Source organism: Nesoenas mayeri, assembly GCF_963082525.1.
Source record: "Nesoenas mayeri genome assembly, chromosome: 2".
Lineage (NCBI taxonomy): Eukaryota > Metazoa > Chordata > Aves > Columbiformes > Columbidae > Nesoenas > Nesoenas mayeri.
Genome location: NC_137543.1, coordinates 18,095,286 through 18,118,869, shown reverse-complemented (window position 1 = coordinate 18,118,869; position 23,584 = coordinate 18,095,286). Strand labels below are relative to the sequence as shown.

General features: G+C 34.2%; 1 protein-coding gene across 3 annotated transcripts in view; it reads right to left on the bottom strand.

Annotated features, from left to right (window-relative positions):
* The window catches only part of CSMD3 (CUB and Sushi multiple domains 3), a gene marked incomplete at its 5' end in the record, with an annotated part of 620,447 nt that overhangs the window by 452,571 nt on the left and 144,292 nt on the right, over positions 1-23,584 (bottom strand). For all 3 annotated transcript variants that reach the window (XM_080338547.1, XM_080338548.1, XM_080338549.1), the window contains one exon: positions 18,521-18,715. In XM_080338547.1, the coding sequence (XP_080194673.1) occupies positions 18,521-18,715 (195 nt within the window). The remainder of the gene's footprint in view (positions 1-18,520; positions 18,716-23,584) is intronic.

The window sequence follows — 23,584 nt, the reverse complement described above, 5'->3', positions numbered from 1 at the left end:
TTGCTTGTCTTTGAAGGAATAAGGTTGTGGCTGAATAGAACTAAGTCATTTTCTTGGTTTTTATTTTAAATGTTGAAAAATCCTTGATACTTACAACTCTGTTAATTACTTTTTTTTTTCTCATACTCAAAACCTAAGTTGTGTCTATAAGTTGTTATATTTCAGTCTACAATAATCTTAGCTAAATGAGAATGACTACTATTTTGGAACCATGTTCTGCTTTCTTTCTACCCAATCTCTGATTGAGGAATTTCATATACTTCTGCAGAAACTATTAAAATTAAGAAAAACAATTTATGCTTCTAAAATATTAGAACTTGGGAAAAATCAAAAGTACAGTTCTCAGCCTGTGGCAATAGCACTTCAAAAATAAGAGTGATCTAAATTACCTCACAAACAAAATCACAAGATCAGAGATACATATAGAAAGTAACACCATTATAGTTGTATATAAATATGTATTTATGTATTTTATAAATATATATCTATATTTCAGTAATTATATAAATATTATACCCCATACTTTTGTTTTATCTTTATGAATATTATTTGAAGGACACAGGTGAAAAATGTATATGACTGTTGTTAGATTTTTTTAGCAAATACAGAATTTATATGAGAGAGGGGATGCTATCCAGAGGAACCTGTAGAAGTTCAAGAAGTGGGCCCATGCAAATCTCATGAGGTTCAACAGGGCCAGGTGCAAGGTCCTCAGCTCCCAATATCGATACAGTCAGGGGATGAAGGGACTGAGAGCAGCCCTGTGGAGAAGGACTTGGGGGTACTGGTGGATGAAAGATTGGACATGAGCTGGCAAGGTGTGCTTGCAGCCCAGATGGCAAATCATATCTTGGGTTGCTTCAAAAAGAGCATGGCCAGCAGGTCAAGGGAGTTGATTCTGCCACTCTACTCTGCTCTGCTGAGACCCAACCTGGAGTACTGCATTGAGCCTTGGAGCCCTCAGTACAGGAAAGACATGGACCTGTTGGAGAGGGGCCAGAGGAAGTCACAGAAATGATGCTATCAGAAAAAGCTGAGAGAGTTGAGGTTGTTCATCCTGGAGAATACTCTGAGAAAACCTTATTCCAGGCTTTCAGTACTCGCAATGAGCTTATAGAAAAGATAGGGACAAACTTTTTAGCAGGGCCTGTAACGACAGGACAAGGGGTAGTGAATTTAAACTCAAAGGTAGATTAAGACCAGATGTAAGGAACAAAATTTTTACAATGAGGGTGGTGAAACACTGGAATAGGTTGCCCAGAGATGTGGTAGATGTCCCATTCCTGGAAACACTCAAGGCCAGGCTAGACAAGGCTCTGAGCAACCTGATATAGCTGAAGATGTCCCTGCTCATTGTAGGGGGTTGGACTAGATGACCTTTGAAGGTCCCTTTCAACTCAAACTACTCTATGATTTTATGATAATATTTATTCATTAAAAAAGCAGCAGATTTATGAAGGTTATCTTGCTTGAATTTTTACTTTCTTTTTATGAATATATTATGCCATAATCAACAAATCCTTACAAGTCTCTTTGATGCAATCAGATTACTTTCAGATTACTTGGCTTTTTTTTTTTTTTCTTGCCACACTGAGGGTCCTTAAGTAATTTCTGCAAAGTGGAATGTAGCATTTTTGACAGAACACACTACAATGTTTATAACAAATGAAAAACAGCAGCCATATGTTTCTTGACAGGGAAAAAAAGAGAAAAGAAGATGTAGACTTATACAGTTCATATTATAAAGGTTTTTTTGATTGCTTGGATTTTTTTTTGTTTGGTTGGTTTGATTTTTGGTCTTTGTTTCCCCCAAACATATTCGTATGTATGAAAGGAAACATATAAGTAGCTTTTGCTCTGGAAAAAGCTAGAATTGCTTCCAGTGGTATGGATTTATATACTTTTGTAGATCTTCTCCATTCCCCCATCAGTGCCTCAGCTTTGACCTTCTATTTTAATCCTTTTATCAATACTCTATAATCACTATATTTTAAAATATTATTTTATCTTCTGTTCCATCTTTGAGTTGTGTGGGTTTGTTTTGTTTTGTTTTCCAATAACAGTGTCAAAATTGTCTGTTCCATCTCTCCAAATCTTCTTGCCTACTATCTCTTATCTTCTCTCCTGCTTCTCCATATTTATAGTCTGTTATTTTGACACAGATTTTCCAGCAGTTTCTTTCTCTTTGAAATTGTAGAATCCACTTAACATGTGGAAATGGATGTCTCACCTAACTTCTGATGCACATAGATAGTATACTTCTATATTTGACCTAGTCACCTTAGGCCCTGTGCATAATCATTGACAGGAAATGGGAATTTTAAAGTGCACTATGTTTGATTTTAAAGTCCAATATGGGAAAGATGTACTGGACTGAGTCAAGCAGGGGTCTGCCTGGGTGATTGGGGTTTGGGAGCACATGACATGAGGAGAAGCTGAAGGAACTGGGTCTGTTCAGGTTGGAGAAGACAAAATTTAGAGAAGGTCTTACCGTTATCTTAAACTACCTAACAGAAAAATATAGAGAAAATGGTACCAGTTTCTTCTAAAAAATGCACAGTGAAAGGACAAGAGAGGATCAGCACAAGCTGGAATGTGGGAAGTTCTGTTCCAACACAAAGAAAAATAAATCTTCCATGAGTGAGGTCAGACACTGGAACAGAGACCCAGAGATGGCCTGGAGTTTCCATCCTTGGAGATATTAAAAACTCAATTAGACATGTCCTCAAGCAACTTCTCGTAGCTGACCTTGCTTTGGGCAAAATATTGGACTAGAGACCTCCAGAGGACCCTTCCAACCTATGTGATGAAGCAATTCTATGATTTATTTTAGCAGTGAACATCAGACAGACCATTAATGCTTTATTCTTCCTTGTGGCCTTAAATGTATCCCAGACACTAATCAATGCTTAGGCTTTTATACTGAAGATGGTTGAAGGAACCCCTCACATTCTGCCTATTCCAAATACAGTTAAACACCACTCTGATTTGTAGCTTTGCTTAAGCTGATCTCACAGGAAGCTTTTCAACTCTTTTGTCATTAAACAGCCTTCCTAACTTCTAAACATTTTGGGAGCTATCATAAAAAGAATTAGAAATATTGAGTGGTGGTTATATGAATTAGTCACATAATATGAAAATGAATTATCATGAGAAGAGAGACACATTTCAGAAATGCAAAAAGCCATGCAAAAAAAACCCCACAAAAACGTAGTCTTCCTTAAAATTTCATTTTTCATAAATCCCAGAACAGAATATGATGCTTCTATTTATGAAGATAACACAGCTTCATTTCCATTACAAAGACAGATTTAACAATGTATTTACTGCTGTGCTGTTGAATGAATCTTTCATTAAAATGTTTTCTCAGCTAAACAATATTTTTTGCAAGTACGATTTCTCTGCACTTGCCATCCAACATCTCAATTGCATACATATAGTTCAGAGCTCAGTAGAAATGATTGAATGAAAACATTTCAGTCCATGAAAAAAAATAACAAAGCAAACACCACACTCTGAGTGTTAGTAGTCTTTAAGAATCATGGAAATTCAGAGATGGAGTAAAGAAGTTAGTAAGCTGACTTTAGTCACATGCCATGAAAGTGAAGTTTTAGGGTTTGTTTTTTTGTTGCGGGTTTTTTGTTTTGTTTTGTTTTGTTTTATTTTTTTGTTTTTTTGTTTTGTTTTTTATTGTGAAGTTACTAGAAAAAGTAAGTCTGCTAGAAAAAGAAGAGTCTTGGTCATGTTTCCTTCTTCACTATCCTGCTTTCACTCATTCTAACACATTAATAGGAGTAATACTATGCTATTAAGAAATAATGCATGCACTACATTTTTGCACATTTTTGATACTTTATAAACCTTTTACTTATCTTTACATCTTTAATAAATTTGGCTCCATGCTCTTGGTTTGCAAGAATTTCAAATTCTGGATCTGCCAGGGTTAGTTAGCGTGGTGGTAATGAGGACTTTGAAATAACTACTTTCATATCTACATACTGCTACATTTGCCACAAACTGGCAAAATTTAAAAAATCTTTTCTTGAAAGTGGTCTGAACTTTATATCTTATTATCATCTTAATTCCTAACTTGGCTCAGATTTTACAAATATAGTTTTAAATATACTGAATAGACTTGAAGCAGTACTGAAAATGTTTAATAAAGACTTAGATCATCTGTTCAGAATGAAGTTCTATCTAGGAACCATGAATTCAAACTTTTTGTAAAGACACTGGCTTACTAAAAACAAATAAACAAACAAACCCTCCAGAACAAAGAAGGTGATAGCTATGTTTTAAAGAATGAGAAATGAATTATCAGTGGATTCTGAATTTTGGTTCCTGTAACAGTGACTCTATTTCTTAGAACATTAACTGAGAAAAGTAAGCTTATGTACTAAAAAGGGCTAGATGCCTCCATTAGGAAATTCAAAGGGGTTGCAAATTATAAAAATCCCCAATAATCTCACGTATTTCTGAAACAAACAAACAAACAAACAAACAACAACAACAACAAAACCAAAACAAAAACAAACAAAACAAAACAAAACATCAAACCAACCAACAAAAAAACCTCAACAAAAAAACCCACCTCCCACCAAATAATGGGGATTCCACAGCCTTTCTAAGTAATCTATTTTGGCTTAATTGTTCACGTTATTTGAGAAGGTGTCCCCCACATGTAGCTTAAATCTTCTAAGCTCAAAAATAATATGCCTAACTTGTAAATGAATAGTCATATTATCCTTAATGTAAAACTGATTAAAATTAAGACAACAGCACAAGGACAGAACATTTGGTCCACAGAATTTCAGTTTATCATGGAAAGCAATACATTCTATTTAATGAGGGGATGAAATTCTCCCATTTATTGCACCATTTGAAATGAAACACTTATGCACAATACAAGCTAGAAAAAAGAGAGGCGAGATGGGAGAGAAGCTGGAGAAAGTCAGGACTTCTTGGAGGTTTTAATAGGGTTGTTGTTTCCATGGAAACCCTGTCACTGTGCTGAATATAATTCTCTAGGGACTGGGTGATCAAATAATGGTAGATTTCCTAATTGTCTAGCCACAACTCATTTTAGGTTTTTAAGCACAACTCTTCACTTAATGCCACACTTATATTGGCAGAGAAGTACACAGGACACATTTCATAAAGAAAAGGAAAACAATACAACATACAACTACCCTTCACAGAAGGACAAAGTAATGTTTTGGGTTGACTTACACCAATTCTACAGTTACACAAAGTTTAAATAGATAAAAATATTAAAAAAAAATATTAAATTAAATAACATAAATAGAAAGCAATTTAAATTTTTAAAAGCAACATAGTCTACAATATTCCAAATGACCCTGTAAAAATCCTCCTAAATCTACACAAGCTGAATTGAATGCAGCCATCTCACATGCGATGTAAAGACAATCTACACAAATAATGCAGTATTTATTTTTGTACAAAAACTCAGTGAGAATACTCTTATTTTTTATGCATTTGTCCGCATATTTAGTATAAGAAATATACAAATATGCATGTACAAAATGTTAGACTTACTTAATGCATGAAAAACACCCCATCATACACAGTGAACACAGAATTGCTGTCAGTGAAGTTGAGTCCTGAATTACAGGACATACCAGCTCTTCAGGCACTTGCAAATAGTTGCCTGGAGCCTATACCTTAAGACAGGACTGTCTTGAGTTCCTTGCTTTCTCTGGAGCAGCCTGTACTTCAGTCTTATTCTTAGGTGGATTTTCATAGTCATCCTCAATAGCTAGCTCTGAAAAATGGTCCATGTGCTCCTCATTTCCAGATGCTACAAAAGGCTTCAGTTTGCACAGTTCTAATTTGCTTGTCAAATATTTATTCACATTAAATGCTGTCAATTGTTTCTGAATTTTTTATCTATAATGTTACAAATTACATCAAGATTTGCAGCCTCTGGGGGAGCTGTAACAAGACCTTGAAAATTATGTGTTCACTCCCTACCTATGTGTTAGAAGTGCCTGTAACTCAATCAGTTCATTTATTTTCATTTGTTATTTTGGTTTGCCTTAGGTTTTCATGTGAAGCTGAAATGATAGTTTAACAACACCAAATGTTTGGAGGTAGCTATGACAAACGTTATAGTCAGACATGTACAGTTTGTATACACAGTTCCCTAAATAAATAGATGATGGGCTGGGGGAGGGAGAGAGCACCACTCCAAAGAAAAATATATTTTTGTTCCAGAATCCCATTTTCTTTCCTCTATTTACAAGTTATATGACAGGCATCATTAACTTAAGGAAGTTTGTTTGTTTGTTTGTTTGTTTATTTTTAATGCTGCTATTTCTACCTTCATCTTTTACATATTTTTCTATGTATGTGTGTGATATTAATTTACTAATTTAAAGCTCTTGTCTAACAGAGATATCCGAACACTGTCCAGAAATAAACATATTCTGTTAATGTTCCAGGAATTTCTGATGTGTTTCAAGCTGTTGTTCATAATGTATGTAAATATTGATGGCAAAGCTCTTCACTAGCAGCGTCCTTATGTGGACCATAGATCTTTCAGACTGTTATGCAAATGTTGGTACAAAGATTAAGAAGGAAGACTGATCTTTAGAAGATTGGAAGAGTGAAATACTGAGGATGACATGAAAAGGAGCTTTCAGTATAATTATTTGTGCACATTTAGAAAATCTCAACTGGACTTTCTATGTGCCAGCCCAGCCAGGAAGTGGCTGAAGTGCTGCAGAGTCTATCAAGTCTGCCAGCTCCTGAGCCAACAATGTGCAGATTATACATTAATTTATTCTGGGACTAGAGGGCTATAAAATCACTAACGTCTGTAAACAATCTCCATAGTGCTGGCACAAGGCAGATACTATGCAGTGTGGAATTTATGTCTGAGGGAAAATTATTTGGCTAATAGCGAGATCATTATAGCATCCTTGTTCAAAACAGCAGGTAGTCTTGCAAATAGCAGGGAGGACATGAGATATAAACAAATTTAACCTAAAAATAACAGAAATTAAGATGGTTATAAATCTATATGCAATAGCACAAAACAAACAATTAACATGCAGTGTCATGTTCAGCACTTCTGGATACATCACTCTTTTTGTCTGGCTCTTCTATGCACATATGAACCTTAGGCCAAGAAATATGTCTAAGACTCTAGGTGGTGAACAGAATGTATTCATAATGGAGAAACAAGCCATGTAAACACCAATGTGTTACTGCAAACTAAAAAAGATACTACAAAACCAGATTAACCTGTAGTTTTACCAATAAACAGAGCTTGAAAAAAAATGCAAAATAATTTCACTCATTGACTAAAATGAGAAATCAGAAATCCCATCTGGAATCTAAGAATTAGCTTGTACTGTTGAAGAAATACTGTTTGTAATGCAACAGTAGCTTATGATACTTAAAGCAATGTTTTTACACTTCTTGTGGATACCTCCAGAGTCATGAGAGGCAGAAAATTTAGTAAAATAAATGCCTAAAAACTACAGTTCTGAAAGACAGATTTATATACAGAGGCATTTCATCCTGAATTTACATATGCTTTTCCAGATTCATTTTAAGAGTTCTGTAAAAAGGCAGGTTGGAAAAAGTGACTATGGATCCAACATATAAAATTAATTCAGATTAATACTAAGAGGGCCACAAGGTAGTGGCCTTAGTAGATAAAGTCTTCACTTTCCTAAATTCTTATACTGTTATAAAAGATTTTCCCTCATATAACATAGTATCTCGGTTGTAGTATCATCCTTAGAATCCTTAGCCTTGCTTTCTTCCCCAGTTACTTTTTGTTACTATCACCATTACATTCATTGGAAGAATTTTAATTTAGCAGTGCAGCATTTTTTCAATATCCAGGTTCCCTGTCTTTTGTACTTCATGTACCCTTTACAGTTTTAGAAGTACTGCCACCACTTATCTACATTTTAAATTTATTTTATTTTGATCTAGCACTATTAAATTGTTTAATCCACATCACTCTATTCCCTGTCCTTATTCTTGAATATGGCTTCTGTACGGCTTTCCAGAAGGAATTATTATGCCAAACAAGCCACCATATAACTTCCCTAGCTCTTTATTTGGTCTATAAAAAATTCTAATTCAAATCAACACATCTGCTCAATAGAAGCTGTCTTCCCTCCCACCTACCTATTTGGTACCTACAGCTGAATTTGACTTACCTGGAGGACAACCCAAGGTCACAATTGGGCACAGACAGTGAGGCTTTACAGTACCTATGTTTTAGCAGAAAAAGTTTCTTGCAGGATAAATCAGAAGGGTAAATCTCTGCTCCAAATACTCTGTCAATACACTGAGATAAAGAAAAATAAGTTCTTCTGAGTTATCTATCTCTCCTTCCTATCCCAATATGTCTGTGTTATACAGGAATTTCAAGCTGGTTTTAACTGGTATCTATGCTGCAGGCTTTTACATTTTAATAATGTCCTAGTAGCTTAAGTATTTTTAAAAAATATGTTTGATGAACAATCATACAAAAAGTGTTAACAGTCAAAACTGAAAGAAATCAGCAGGAAGCTTGTTCATAAACATGAATATTCCCTTATGTAGTTATATGCATGCTCTAAGGAGAATCACAATTCAGAGGGAAAATCAGATACCATGTTAGGCATATGGTACCACTGCTTTTAACAATTACAAAATACTGTAAGAATCAGTAAACCACAGCCTGCTAAGCAACATAGTCATCAGATAGCCTGACTCCTGCTGAAAACTCCAAACCTCTAAAAACAATGTCACATGCTTCAAGAGATGATCTAAAAATATGGAAATTATATTATAAAAAAGCCGTAGCGATATTTCTAGTATTCAAATACATTACACAGCACTTATCCAATGAGTCCGAATATTGGGGTTTTTTTAGTTCTAGGAACTAAGAAGGAAAAAAAAAGTGTTCCGTATTCAAGGTTTTTAATATCGCCTTCCTTAAAATGAAAAATAAAAGCATGAAAATGTGGAAAAGGTTTCATTAAAAAATACATTCCAGATACAGTTCTTAGACTCCAAGATATTTCAAATCTATATTCTTAGTTTCTTCTTAGCTCTTTGATACTGTAAAAATAGATATTAAAATCAAAGTCTGTCCAAGGAAACTGTACTTTTCAGGTACCTAAACTCATACACATACACACTACAATGTTTAACTGTAATACAGTAGTATCATTTTCAAAGTGCCAGGGAGGTTTAGGCTAGACATTAAGAAAAAATTCTTCACCCAGCAGGTTGTGAAGCACTGGAACAGGCTCCCCAGGGAGGTGTCATGGCTCAAAGTCTGTCAGTATTCGAGACTGGACAATGCCCTCAGACACATGGTGTGAACTGTGGGGCTGTCATATGCAGGGATAGGAGTGGGACTTGATGATCCTTTTGAGTCCCTTCCAACTCAGGACATTCAATGATTCTAACTATCCTAGCAGTTGCATCATTAGGAGATGAGAAAAGAGAACTGTGATTATTGTACCTTGAGCATTGGAAGCAGCCAGTTATTATCTTGCTGTTCATTCTTTTGCTTTTTCCCTTCAATGAAACAGTGCTCTTAATCCATTTGCTGTACTATTTATAAGTGACAAACCTTAGCGCAGTGAGTATCAGTTCCTCAGTTTTTGGTGTATTTAGTAATGGTAGAAACTGGACACTTTATAAAATCCTTGGTGTATGGATATTGTCCACATGACTTGGATAAGTACCAGAAGCCCTTTGAACTGTCATACCCAATGAGAGGAATATTCCCAAAATAGTTCATTTATGACATTATTAACATTACTGTTATTCATAAATCTCTGCTTTTTCTAGTCCTATTCAGATGAACAAATATATAGAAAGTAGTTTTTGCTATACTTCTAGTTTTACATGAAATAAGCAGTGTCCCAGCATTTTTAACTGATGCCCAAAGATGAGGGAGGACTGAATATCCAAATATTTTCATCAGTATTTTTATTAAATGAAGTAGGAGTAAATGAAGAGTTAAGCCATAACATTATTCCCATTAATGTATGTACCTTGCTTTTTACTTCATATAGTTAAGAGAACTGGAATCTGGCACTGTATTTTTCACCAGCCTGGAGATTTATAGATAGCAGTAAATAAAATATCATTCTGGGAATTTGGCCAGATTTGTCTACAGTTCCTGGAGAATGTTTACTTGTGCCTTACCACAAGTGTTTCGTTCCATGGTATCACCATTTACTGTAGGGCAATAATAATCCATGATAATATGGGCAATACAGAAAGACAAAAACCTTGCCCACTTATCTGGAATTCAACAATTAATTTATTCTGACAAAATAAAACAAAACAAATCAGAAAAACGTTGTTTCTTAAAAATGTTGTTTAAGCCTCAGAACATTGGTTTAAAAGTGGAACAAGAATTGAGATAATCCTCGTAGACAAACTAGGTGAATAACTGGACACACCAGCACCTCAAAGAGCAGAATAGAGTGTGCTGTAACTATGAGCTGTGATCATTGAATCATAAAAATTCTTATCTACTCTTTGCTAATTGGGGCCCACCACTTCAAAGGACAGCACGGATAAACTAAAAACAATCTAGAGGAAATTAACAAAAAATGCTAGTGGTCTCAAAAGTACGACTTGTGAAGTAAGAGTACATTGGGATTATTGTAGTTGAAGAACTGAAGATCAAAACTAAACAAGAAAAAGGAAGTTGCAAAGAAAAATAAAACAATTGGTTTCTTATGGACATGGGTATAAAACTATGTATAGGAAGAAAACATGCTTAAAGTTAGACAAGAACAATCCATTTCAAATAAAAGATGAAAATTCTTTCTAATTATGTTAAAAATAAAACAACAGAAACCACAGTCTTTGGAAAATGGGAAGGTTTTTAAAGGACTATCTGGACAAATAGCTACCGGGAATAAATCTTTCTGTGAAACATGGGTATGAATTCTTTAAGATCACCTGAAATCTTTACTTTTTGCATCCTACCATACTACCTTTTCAACATATATCAGGAAGGATAAAGTTCTGTGAGAACTACAATCTGTGAATCTGAGACTTCCTCGAGGTGTTTAAAGAACACTTCATGTGTTTTCTCACCCTTATCTAGTGGTGTGCAACAAACTCCCAATGTGACATTTCTGATTGTTCTATTATTCCCTGATCCTGATCTAGAAGCTCTCAACCAGCCATTCTGCATCTCCAGTGGCAGACTGATACATCCAAGCTGCTCCTCCACACAGTGGTCACCACACCATCTTCTCTGGTTGTCTCTCCTGAGGAGTTTGTATCCATCCTTTACCACACTGCAGTCATGTGAGCTATCCCATCATGTCTCAGTTACTCCAACAACGTCACTGTTCTGTGACTGCACATGGAGCTGCAACTGTTCCTGCATGTGTCCCAGGCTGACTTGAGACAGATAGCCAGGTGTCCCTTCACCCTGTTTTATCATTTCTGAATTCTCCCATATTCCTATTACTCGGCACCATTTGCTTTTGACCCCTGTCCACTTCTACCTAACTTTAATATGGGTCAAATTGTCCGTTTCCCATGGCTCCTAGCTTAAAGCTGTTTTCTTTTCAACTTGATTACTTTATATGAAGTATTGATATTGAACTAGATTGCTCTTTTTTTTTCTCCTGTTTTAGTCAAGATGAGAAAACTGGAAAATAACAGGCCTCAAAAACAAACTTTTTTTTTTTTTTTCCATTATGCATTACAGAGTTTTTAAAAGTTCTAAGACATATATACAGAAATTTAAAATATTCATACTTACAACAATATGGCAAAAAATGTATAGAAAAAATACAAAGTATAAAATATTTGAAGATAACATCAAAGATTTAAAATAAAAGATAAGATGGAACTCTATGATTGAAAGAATTAACACATAACTGGACAGTGAGAAGTTTCTTTCTCTGAATACCAGCCAGTGTTAAGAGTATTGAGATTAGGAAGATCAAACTGATGAAGCAACTAGTGATCCAAAATTCTCGCAGTTAAAGTTTTTACCTCTTCCCAGACAGTCTCAGAAAAACCCAGAATCAAATTTATGATGTAGACAAGCAAAGAGAACCTTTGCCCATAAACTGCTCTGTTTTGGTGAAATAAGGCCAGCCTTACTGATTTACTGAAATGTGAAATATATTTTATGTGCTAAATTTGTACAGATCTATTGTCAAAGGTTTCATGCTGCACAAAACTCAGAAGGCCATCACAGAAGATAAATGAGTTTAAAAGCAGATCTCTTACCTATATGTTGATTAGAGTCAGTTCTGTAAGAGATTAAGTCTGTGTTGTTGGGCCTTTCTTGACCACCTTAAATAAAATGACATTTTTTGTACACATGTGGCAAAACACTGCTTTGGCATTAATTTTTGTAACACAACTGAACCATCTTCACACTCTTTCATCAATGGACAACTTTAAATATTATCTGTTTAAAAACAGACTACAGATCTGAAATTCAACTCACAAGACAGACAATGCTGTCTATGCTGGTTTTGGATGGGTCAGAGTTTATTTTCTTCACAGTAGGTAATATGGGGCTATGTTTTTGATTTGTGCTGGAAACAGTGTTGATAATACAGGGATGTTTTAATTATTGCTGAGCACTGCTTACACAGAGTCAAGGTCTTTTCTGCTTCTCACACCACCCCACCAGCGAGGAGGCTGGGGTGCACAAAAAATTTGGAAGGGACACAGCTGGGACCCCAACTGACCAAAGGGATATTCAGTTTAAGGTATTATTTTGCAGAGCTTCTGGGCCCTACTTGAAAGCACACAGTGTTCTACTGGAAAACATATTTTTTATATTTGCTTCTATTTCAATAAAATAGTAGACTTTTCTTATCATTCCCTCCCTGCCCTACCCTCCACCCCTCCCCACAATGTTATTTAACTTCTCTAATTTTAGGGAAGCATCATTGCCATTTGTAGACCATTTACATGTTTTAATGTACCAACCATAAGTTTTGGCCATTATAAGCCACTGATTTATAATGTCCCAAAAAGGATCTGTGGAACAATCTCTGAATAATTGCACATTATTTAGTGTCAAGTCATTTTCATATCTTATATACAAATGCATAATTCTACAAAATATTTTTGTTGGTTTTCTTTTTACCTTCCTTTAAATAATCTAACATGCCTTTAATACAGTCTCACACAGCTATACTGGGGCTTCTCCCAAGAATAAGCAGTTAACAGCTCTTTGTATGTAAGAACTGGCTTCAGACAGAAAACTGCTCATTCCTCATGAGATGTAATTTATTCTTGCTTTTAAGTTTAGCATACTTTATTTTCCTCTGTGTATATTGTCAGTTCTGCTAGTTAATGCACTGCATGACATCAAGTGCTGTACATAATCTCCTGCTTTGTTCTCTCCACAGCCTATAAAGCCCTACTCACAATAAAGACACAAAGGCAGAGTCAGCTTATTTAGTGCTTATGTTACTGAGTTCTATTTTATTTGCCATGCTGCCATAAAATCATTTACCTACCTGCAACAAAATTTATCTGTCTGCAAAATGCTTACATTTTTATATTAATACTTCTTGGTAGTTATGAGAAGCTTAATTCATTTTTTTCAAAATTTCCTCTTATTACAGGCTGTATATAAACAGATATACTCCATCAAGAAAGTGTACTGGAGGGTCTACAAAACTCTTAGGTGTACTTTTATTTCATATGCGAATGCTCTCTCTTTTACCTGACCTAAAACTTGCCTCATGTAGTTGAAATGTGGATAGTCATGGAACTGTACTAGTAACTTGCAGTTAACAAATTTTCCTCTCCAGTAGTGAGCTGAATATTAAATGTTCAAATTTGAGACTGTGAGATCACTTTTTAGAATATGAGCTTATAAAACTCTTGATCTGGTTTATCTGGAATAAATCCACTGAAGAAGGAGGAATTGGTTGTTTGTTGATGAGAAACTCAGTGTGACCCAGCAATGTGCACTTGCAGCCCAGAAAGCCAACTGTATCCTGTGCTGCATAAAAAGAAACATGACCAGCATGTCAAGAATGGTGATTGTGCCCCTGTACTCCACTCCTGTGAGACTCCACCTGGAGTACCGCGTTCAGCTCTGGAGCCCTCAACACAAGATGGACACGGACCCAAAGGAGGGCCACAAAGATGATCAGAGGGCTGGAGCACTTCTATGAAGAAAGGCTGAGAGAGTTGCGGTTGTTCGGTCTGGAGAAGAGAAGGCTCTGACCTGACCTTATAGCAGCCTTCTAGTACCTAAAAGCTACCTACAAGAAAGCTGGAGAATGACATTTTAGAAGAGTGTGTAATGATAAGGCAAGGGCTAATGGTTTTAAACTGAAAGAGGGCAGGTTTACATCAGATATAAGGAATAAACTCGTTACTGCGAGGATGGTGAGGTACTGGAACAGCTTGCCCAGAGAAGCTGTGGATGCCCCAGCCCTGGGCAGAGGTCAAGGCCAGGCTGGATGGGGCTTTGAACAACAGTCCTACAAAATTAAGCCTACACCTGTACAGATAGGTAGAAACAAACATATTTTTATATGTGTATATATGTTGCAGGGGAATTACAGAACTCCCAAACTTGGAATTTAGTACCAGCTTCATTAGTCTTTTACCTGTCATTGTACAATATGGGAAAATAACTCAATATCCTCCCACATAAACAATAAAAAACAGAAATGCTTTTTTTTCCATGTAAAAAAGTACACATAATCAGTGGGTTGTGAACTTGTCTGACCAAAATGCATGCCAATTCAAACAAGAGGAAAAACAAAGCCACTTCTTAAAACTATGAACAGAAGTTTTATAGTGACAAACATTTTGTAGCTATATGTACAGGCAACAGTGAAAATATTTTAATAGAACTTCTAGGAATACAAATAAAACTATATTTTGTTTTTGAAATTTCTGAATTCTAAAAACAAAAAATAGTTTAAGAATAAAGCGTCTTACAACATCCATTTTACCCTGGAATAGGAAAAGCTGTAAAAATACAATAGTCAGAATATTTCCTTGATTATGAAAGCATCCAATTATTATAATGTTTATAGAACAACATTATATAGAAATGTAACCTTATTTATTGGTCTCAATAAATTCCTAGCTTGCTGCATTATAGAGAAACTGCAAGCTGCAACATTATCTCAGGAAAAGGTTATATGATAAAGCTGCTGTCTTGTTTCACTGTTGAATATAACCTTATCAAAATTAATTTGTCATGGAAGAAGACTTTGTTTTAAAAACTAGTCACGGGTTGTGCACAGTATAATTGACCACAACACAATAAATCCAATTTAGTTTTCTTTTAATTACAGTATTTTGCACTTTTAGTAAATCTAATAAAAATTACAATATGCTAATAAATATCAGAACATACAAATGACAGATGAAAAGCTTTGTGCATTCAAACTATGTTCACTGAGAAACAGGATATGAAATAAAGTGATTGTTAGGTATGTGCGCTGATTTTGCAATACAATCCTATGGAGATCAGTGAAGAAAAACGAAGTCATTTGGAGCAATAGCTCTGTTCTTCATGAACAAAATTTAGCCCAAAAATGTATAACTTAAAAAAATACAAATAACAGTGTTATGTACAACATTTAAACCATAAGCATATAATCAGGTCTCATGTATGGATCCCTGTGGCAATACAAAGCGTTGTTGATTCCAGTGAAATTCCCCTCATTGAGACATCAGTCTGTAAGAATTACATTGCTAAAACTCATGCATGACCCCCTCCTGATCTCTTCATTCAAAGTGAAGGCAATGTGAAAGGTATTATCTAAAAAAACCCTACTCCCTGAATTTTTTTTTTTCTAATTTACAAGAGGCAGATAACAAATGGCATTTACACAATGATGATCTAAAGAAGTCTATGAGCTTAACTCCATTGACATCTAAGCACGCTGTAAGTTCAGAGCTTTGCTCAATTTATTTCCCATAGGTAAAAACAAAGAAACAAACAAAAAAACCCCAAAATTATTTTTGTGCTATTCTTGAGGCTTTTTTCTAACAAATCAAACAGTGACATTTCCCATATGATGGCATTGAAATACACTGTATTTCCTCAGTACAACTAATTACATTAAAATTGATAACTAGTATATGCTTGTCTGGAAGAGACCTGGCCATCTTCCAAAAATCAGTAGTCAGCTTGTTCAGTGTTGAGAAAAATTATTGCACATATACTCTCAAAATTATACACTACTTGTTTGTCTCAGTATTCTCTGTTTAGATGCAATGACCATTGGTAGAGAACAATAAGACATTTGTCAGAAGAACTCTTTAAAAATGAGTGTTTAATCAAAGAGAGTCTCCATAGCGAAAGGAAAGAAAGAGATAAAAAGCTCATTAGTGAGTAATCACCTTTAGCAACCTCCTGCAGAATTCTGTGTTGGATAATTGTATCAGACAAAATTAGGACACATTCATTAGAATGGAACCACAAAGGTCTCTGCATTAAATGTAGAGTTACAGGTTTCTGATATCAAACATAGAGTCATGGAAGGAACTATTGAAAAAAAATTAGTTAATTTTTTTTTTTTTTTTTTAATTGAACATAGATCAAAAGTACCTTAACAGTAACTTGGCGCGTTAAGCCTTTAAGCCATTATGCTCGATGTTAAGTCACGAAACTGTCATGTTCCTAGGTTGCTTCAGTAATTAGTAACCACCACTATTAAAATGTGTATCTTTTTTAAAAATTATTTTTTATTTGTCAAGCTTTTGCCCCCTTGATTCTTCACTGCTATCAATTAGAGAACTGTCTTCTCCAAAAAATATTTTCCTTCTACATGAGTTTCTGCAGTAAATCAAATCAACTCTTTGCCCTCTTTCGCATACACTGAAAAGCTTGAGTTCCTTAAGTCTCTAGACAAAATGACAATTTTGAAAGCTAACAGAACTTGTTTCCTCTTTTTCTGAATCCTTTCCAATTTTTCAACTCTGTTTCACCCTAGAGAGTAACACTATTCAGATAATGACCTCTCTAATCATGAATAAAAAGTAATATGTTTTTCATACTCTTATGTGATAGTCTTCTCCTTACACACTGGAGTTATGTTTAACTACAGGACTACTTTGGGAACTTATTTAAATTCAGATTAACACTGTGTATTTTCACATCCCCTTGGAATGTAAACAAAATCTCAAAAGTTCTGCTGAAAAATGTTGTATCAAAAGAAAAAGTGTGTAACACTGTGACTGTGATGACTGAAGGGCAAGTGGAAGCATCAAGTTCAAGTCTCTTATCTTCCTCATTTAAGAGCACAATTTTTAGTGCCAATGAATTTCAAAATTTGCAGATCAAGAATTTGAACGATTCACAGTGAAGTCCCTTAGCCTTCTACTTTGTTACAAATGTAAGTTTTTGCAAGTTCACATATTCTAGTGAAATCTTTTTTTATCATCACCTCCACAAACAAAATTTGGATTTATGCCTTGATTGTGTATCTTCTTCATTATTAGCCAGCATTTTTTCTGAGAAGTAGGAGGGGAAGACTTGGGAGTTAAAAGTAAGTTTACTAGAAAACAGTATTATTAGTAATAACTTTTTGTTTTCTTTAAGATCATGGATAAACGTATTAAATAGCTCTAAGCCTAAGCTCTAAGCTCTAAGCTCTAAACAATAGAATGGTATTTCCAATGATACACATTTCCCATATATAAATACTTTTTTGTGGTACTTGTTAACCAGGTTTTAACCCAACTGAATTTTGATTTTTCTGAATCAGAATGCTAATTTCAGCTGGAATGTTTTTGTAGCCCCTGCAAGAACATATAACATTCTTTAGACAAATATAAATGTTCCATTCTGTAAAGTTAAGCTGTGAATCTAGAAGAGGATCTCAAGCTTGCCTGACATAACAGTGATTCATCAAAATACTATATTGCATTTGGTTGTGTATAGTAGTGATATTTTCTCAATTTCATCATCTTAATTACTTTCATTATTTTGCAACCATTGTTTCTCTCAAATAGTCTCAGAAATTAAGATTTGCCTATAAAATAGGATTCTCTGCTGTATTTCTAATGTGAGCAAGGGGAAGGGATTTGACCTACAATATTTGTTAGAATACAAGGCATATCCCATATAGAAATCTTAAGATATTAAATCTAACTGGGAATGAGTGGAAGTCCCTCTAACTCAATTGTTTTGATAGTTTTGAACTTCTTTTCATTCCATATCCAAGTTAATATTTGACAAAAATCAGTCCTTAGGAAGCATTAATGGATCCCAAAACTACATTCCCGTACCTGTGATTATTTTGAATACAGAAATTTATGCCCTACTTATTACTAGGTTTCTAGTTCTTATTTCGTTAAATATATTTTAAAATAAATGAGAAATATCACTTTATTAGGATATTGACTTAAAAATTAGGAGGTGCATATGCTGAGATACATGTTCAAAAATATTTTTTTTCTTTAATCATAGTCTGAAAGATAATAATTAAACCAGAGATTTAAAGTTTTTCATACTAATAAATATATATATTCAAGAACATTACTATAACATTTCTCTTACCTCTACAGATAGGAACGGGGAAATCCCACGATGCCGTATTCACAGAGTTAGCTATGCAAGTAAGCTGAGGGTGGCCATCCAAAATATATCCAGTTACACAGCTGTATCGGATTTTGTCACCAACATCAAATCTTGTACCATACAAGATACCCTTTGGTGGAACTCCTGGATTGCCACAGGAACTACTCTGTAATTCTGGAGAAGACATATTTCTATTACTTACAATGTTTTTATAAATAATATTGTAGTTTGATGAAGAATATAGAACAGCAAATTTATAGCAACTTTGGGCAGATAGTGTGTTGCCATGGCTATTATACAACACCCAACACTGAAAAGCCATTACTAACTTAATCTATTAAGTATCTACTTACATGAGCACAAGTTTTTCCTTAAACTCCAGCTATAGTTACATAGATATATAGCTATAGATATAGATTTTTATTTTTTTTTTTAATTGACAGCAAAGAACTCATTGCATAGGAAGAGGAAACAAAGGAACTTGATATATTTCTGGCTTTACATTTATAAAAATGCAAAACAATAAATAAAACTGTAACACAGACATAAAAGAACATCAGATTCAAAACAACAAAAAATTGGAAGAACAAATAAAATACTCAAGACAGAACACCAGGAGAAGTTTTTAACAAACATATGTCTGAGCCTGATCAGGAATAAGTTGAATGATTTAATAGATTTTAGATAATGGGGAAAAAGTTATGAGACACTGTGGGTAACTGAGTTCTGAGCAAAGGACTGGTTAATTTAAACATACGAAATATCATAGATCTGTGTTACTTCTACTCTAATACAGAGCTTCAAACCATTGAAAATCCAAAGGAAGTTGCAGCTCAGCTGTTTGATTCATGAGGACATTACGTAAAGCTCAGTTTTACTAGGCAGTACTCACACTCCGATTGTGTACCCTTTTGACTGATCGTAAACAGCTTGATTACAAAATTTCCCATCATTTACTACTGAAGTCTTTTAGTTAATGGACATAAAAAGATAGATTTTGTACAATGTAAGCAAAAGAGGTTTCATAATATCATCTGGAGCTCTTCAAAGCTCATACCAAGTATACTCACCAGTCTAATGCTAACAGGAAAGAGGCAAACCTGTACTGGTACTCATAGCAAATTTCCCTAATCTACAAAGTAAAGAAACAAGATGAAAGAACAGAAACGTATATATGTATTGCTTTCATTTCTTTTCCTGAGTTCCATGCAATTAACTTATTCTTCTGTATCCCCGATGTGTTCATGAGTGTGTGCACACAGGCACACTCATATATATAGCTATTAGGATATCTAAATATAGTATAGAAAAAACGATTTGAACTGTTACAATGTTTCAATTAAAGAAAAAGGTATAAATGGTTATCAAAAAAGCAGTATTGTTCAAGGTACATTACACGGTGAAATTTCTATGCCAAAAACTATCAAGGATTTGTTATTAGATTTCTGATACTAGCTGTGAAACAAAACTATGTAACAATTATTGAAGGGAAGAATCCTGTGTAGTCAGTTATATATGTTGTAGATGTCTATACATATAGAGGCTATATATAAAATATATGCTAACAGTGTGCTCACAAACAAGAATTTCTGTACCAATCATGTTTTGATATGAAAGTTTAATTTGCAGATTATTTGCCAATGTCATTGCTGCTATTGCTTCCTTTCTTTCCTTTACATTAAAAAAAAAAAATAATAATAAAAAATGTGGAACTGTCTTTGACTTTCATTGCCTTGCAGAAGGACATAACACAGAAGAAGATAGCCTGCCTCCTCTTAATCACGTCAAAGCTCACCTATATGGTTGATATTCCTACTACTGCTTTATAGAGCAAAGTCTTCTGTCCTCCAACAAAACCTCTCTGTCCTTAAATCTGCTTGCAAGGCTTAGAAAGAAGGCAATGCTACAGTTGACTCCTGCATATTTGTTCAAAGGGATTTCTTGTAAAATGCTTTAAAAGGGTTCAAGGCCACTCTAGTTATTATGTATCATTATAGCATGTCAAAATAGAGGTAAGAATATCATCCTGTGGTTTCTGGTTATCTTATGAATCATATTATATTAACTTGAAAACTGTCTGTTCACAGTGGTGTTATTTTTGTCTTCTCCAAGAAGATGAAATCTTTCAGAGGCCAGTATTTCTTAGAGCTTTGTAAAAGGTCATGAAAAGATTCCCTGTCCTATAAAAAGAAGAATATAGTGATTAACAATGCCTTTAATAGTCACTGCCTAAAATTGCTTGCTTTACTCTTACTACTGTCTCATCAAGAACTACCTACAGAAGGAAACATATTCTTATGAAACTATGTTGTATTTTAAAGCACTAATTAAAAATTACCCACCCTCTGAGAAAAAAAAACCAAACTCGTTTTCCCGTTGCAATGTTAAATTACTTATTTAAAAAGGATACTTGGCATTTTGCATTAACTTTTTAATATCATGACAGTGGCTAGTGATTGTGTTACTACCTCTAACCCTTCAACTCATTTTGTTCCTGATTCTAGATAATGAATTAGAAAATAAATAATACAATTTAAAAGATATTAGTTTCTTCTGTAAGTACTTTCATTTTCAATATATACAAGTGTATTATGTGGGGGAAGGGTGTAATTCACCAAGTAACTGCATGAGTCCTCTTTGATAGGTAGTATCTTTTTTAAAACTGTGCTATCAGTTCTCTGCCATTTAAAGCTGTGGATTGTTACCTTGAGATTGTCATCTGCCAGGAAACATGGGAATTGCCAGACTAGATTGTCATTTTTGTTCAGATCTGCACAGATTCTTGACTTCAGTAACATTCTGATATTCAGTAATGATACGGAGCATGGAAAAGTATTTCCTCTAAAATTTGCCACATTATAATTTGGTTGAACTTCTCCTTGTTCATATACTCTGAAAATATACATAAATGATTTTTATACCATTCTTATTTTTACATTTTTATTGTGTAGTGTTGCTCATCTCCTTTTTAGAGCAAGCTGTCACAATTGCTCCAATCTGTCTCCAAATAAGAATTTTCTTTGTCCTAGATTTAACTGTCAGTTATCTCTGAAATTATATGCATTGTTCACTAGTGCAAAACCAAAATGTGTTTTTAAATCAATATTCTACCTGTAAGCATGGTACATATAAACTTATTTGTGCTTTTTTTTTTTTTTTTTAACATGGTGATAAAACACCAACATCAAAATGCCCTTCAATGCTTTTCAATAAGTTTCTATTTCCTTAATAGAAATTCTGCTTAAAGACTGCAGGTAAAACATGCCTCGTAGAGTTCTGCTTAACAGGAATGGACATACTACTTTAAAGAGTTTAATTAGCAGAAATTCAGCCACTTAAAAATACTAATTAATAAGCTATTCAATTAAATCATATTTAATATAACTTCTTTGTGACAATATTTTCAAAAACAAGACTAGCAGAGACTCTCAGCATTCACTCAAGTAGAAACAGCTCATAACCAGATTCAGAAATTTCCAATTTACTTTCTTTTTATTCAGATTTTAAATCAGGATTTTTTTCTTTTATGTTCTCTATAAAACCAAGAGTATCATCTCTCCTCTCTAAACTGTTTAAGCATGACATTTATATTTTTATATCCAAATAGCCAGAACAATTATTTGAAAATATTCCAGTAAAAAAATGCATTTTCCATATAATTGCATTGCATTCAGCTCAGTGGAAACTATTTGTATTTTCTCTGCTGAAGATTAATGTTCTTCACACACCAAATCTGATATTGGAAATTTAGGAACATAAATAATTTTGGCTTTTTTTTCAGAAGGTTGATCCAGATCTTTATCACAGTTTTTGCTCATAGCTATTACAAGTTATTGTAATCCCATTTTTCCCAGCCTGAGATGAGAAACACTGTCAATATCAAATGCGTATCTTCGTGAGTACTCACACAGTTAAAAACCTATTAAATATCCCAAGAGAGGCTAACGTGTTTCATCTATTACTTTTTAAATTTAATACTTCTGGTATCCTTACATGGCTAGTTTGGATACCTCCCTGTATTACTGCACAGAACTGGTTATAAACTTCTTGTTCATTCATGTCTGCTATTCCAAGAAGTAATTCCTCTGCCAGACAAAGCTGAGTATGGTCCAGGGAATACACCATTCAAGGGGTCACTCCAGTTGTCTTTTGGCACAAAGCTTGGTGAAACTGGAAATACTAGAACACAGCTGTACACAGATATCCCTTTCAAAAGCAATGCATATATAGTTTGTCACATTGACAAGTAAGAATGCTTTGATATTGGAGTTTCAAGACCAATATCAGAAGGGGTCCTAGTAGTATGTGTGTGGATATGATGAGTGCTATATATTCTGAGGGTCCCAAATATTAGGCAAGATGACTCATTTGTAACAGTATGAAATAGGCTGAAATTCAGTTGTCCAAAATTTCACTATATCAAATCTTGTAATGGTTTATTTTAGTTGCATATAGTTTTTTAAAGGTATTGTAAACTAAAAAAGTAACTTATATGCATAGTCTCTACCTCATGTTACTTTGTTTTTTTTTTCTCAAAATGTGTATTTAACTTATTTTTCTTTTCTGTATCCATTCACGTTGCTCTGAATATATGAGTGAGCATGGTCTAGATTTAGATCTAAAAGGGACTAAAATAATAAACTAGAAATACCATCATTTTCCTACATGTATGTTTAAAAAATCGTATGCATACTTGTCCCACTTGAGTTTAAAGAGTGAGGAAAACCACAAGAAAAATTTAGAGTAGGCAATATCAATGCAGTGAAGGAAAAAAATGAAAAATTTAGTGTCTAAGTGGCAATTTAACTGCACAAATATGTATGGTTCAGAGAGCAAAGAAAAAGACACTATAAATGAATGGTTTGAAATATCTACTGTAAGAAATACAGTTTTATTAAAACAGAGATTAAACAAAAAAAATATTCTCCTCCAAAATCCAGGTCTCTCCTTTGTTGTAATTCAACAACAGAAATGGTTAATCCTTGATTCCACCAGATATTTCACCTCAAGATACAAGTGCAAAATGAAGAGTTACCATTCTGA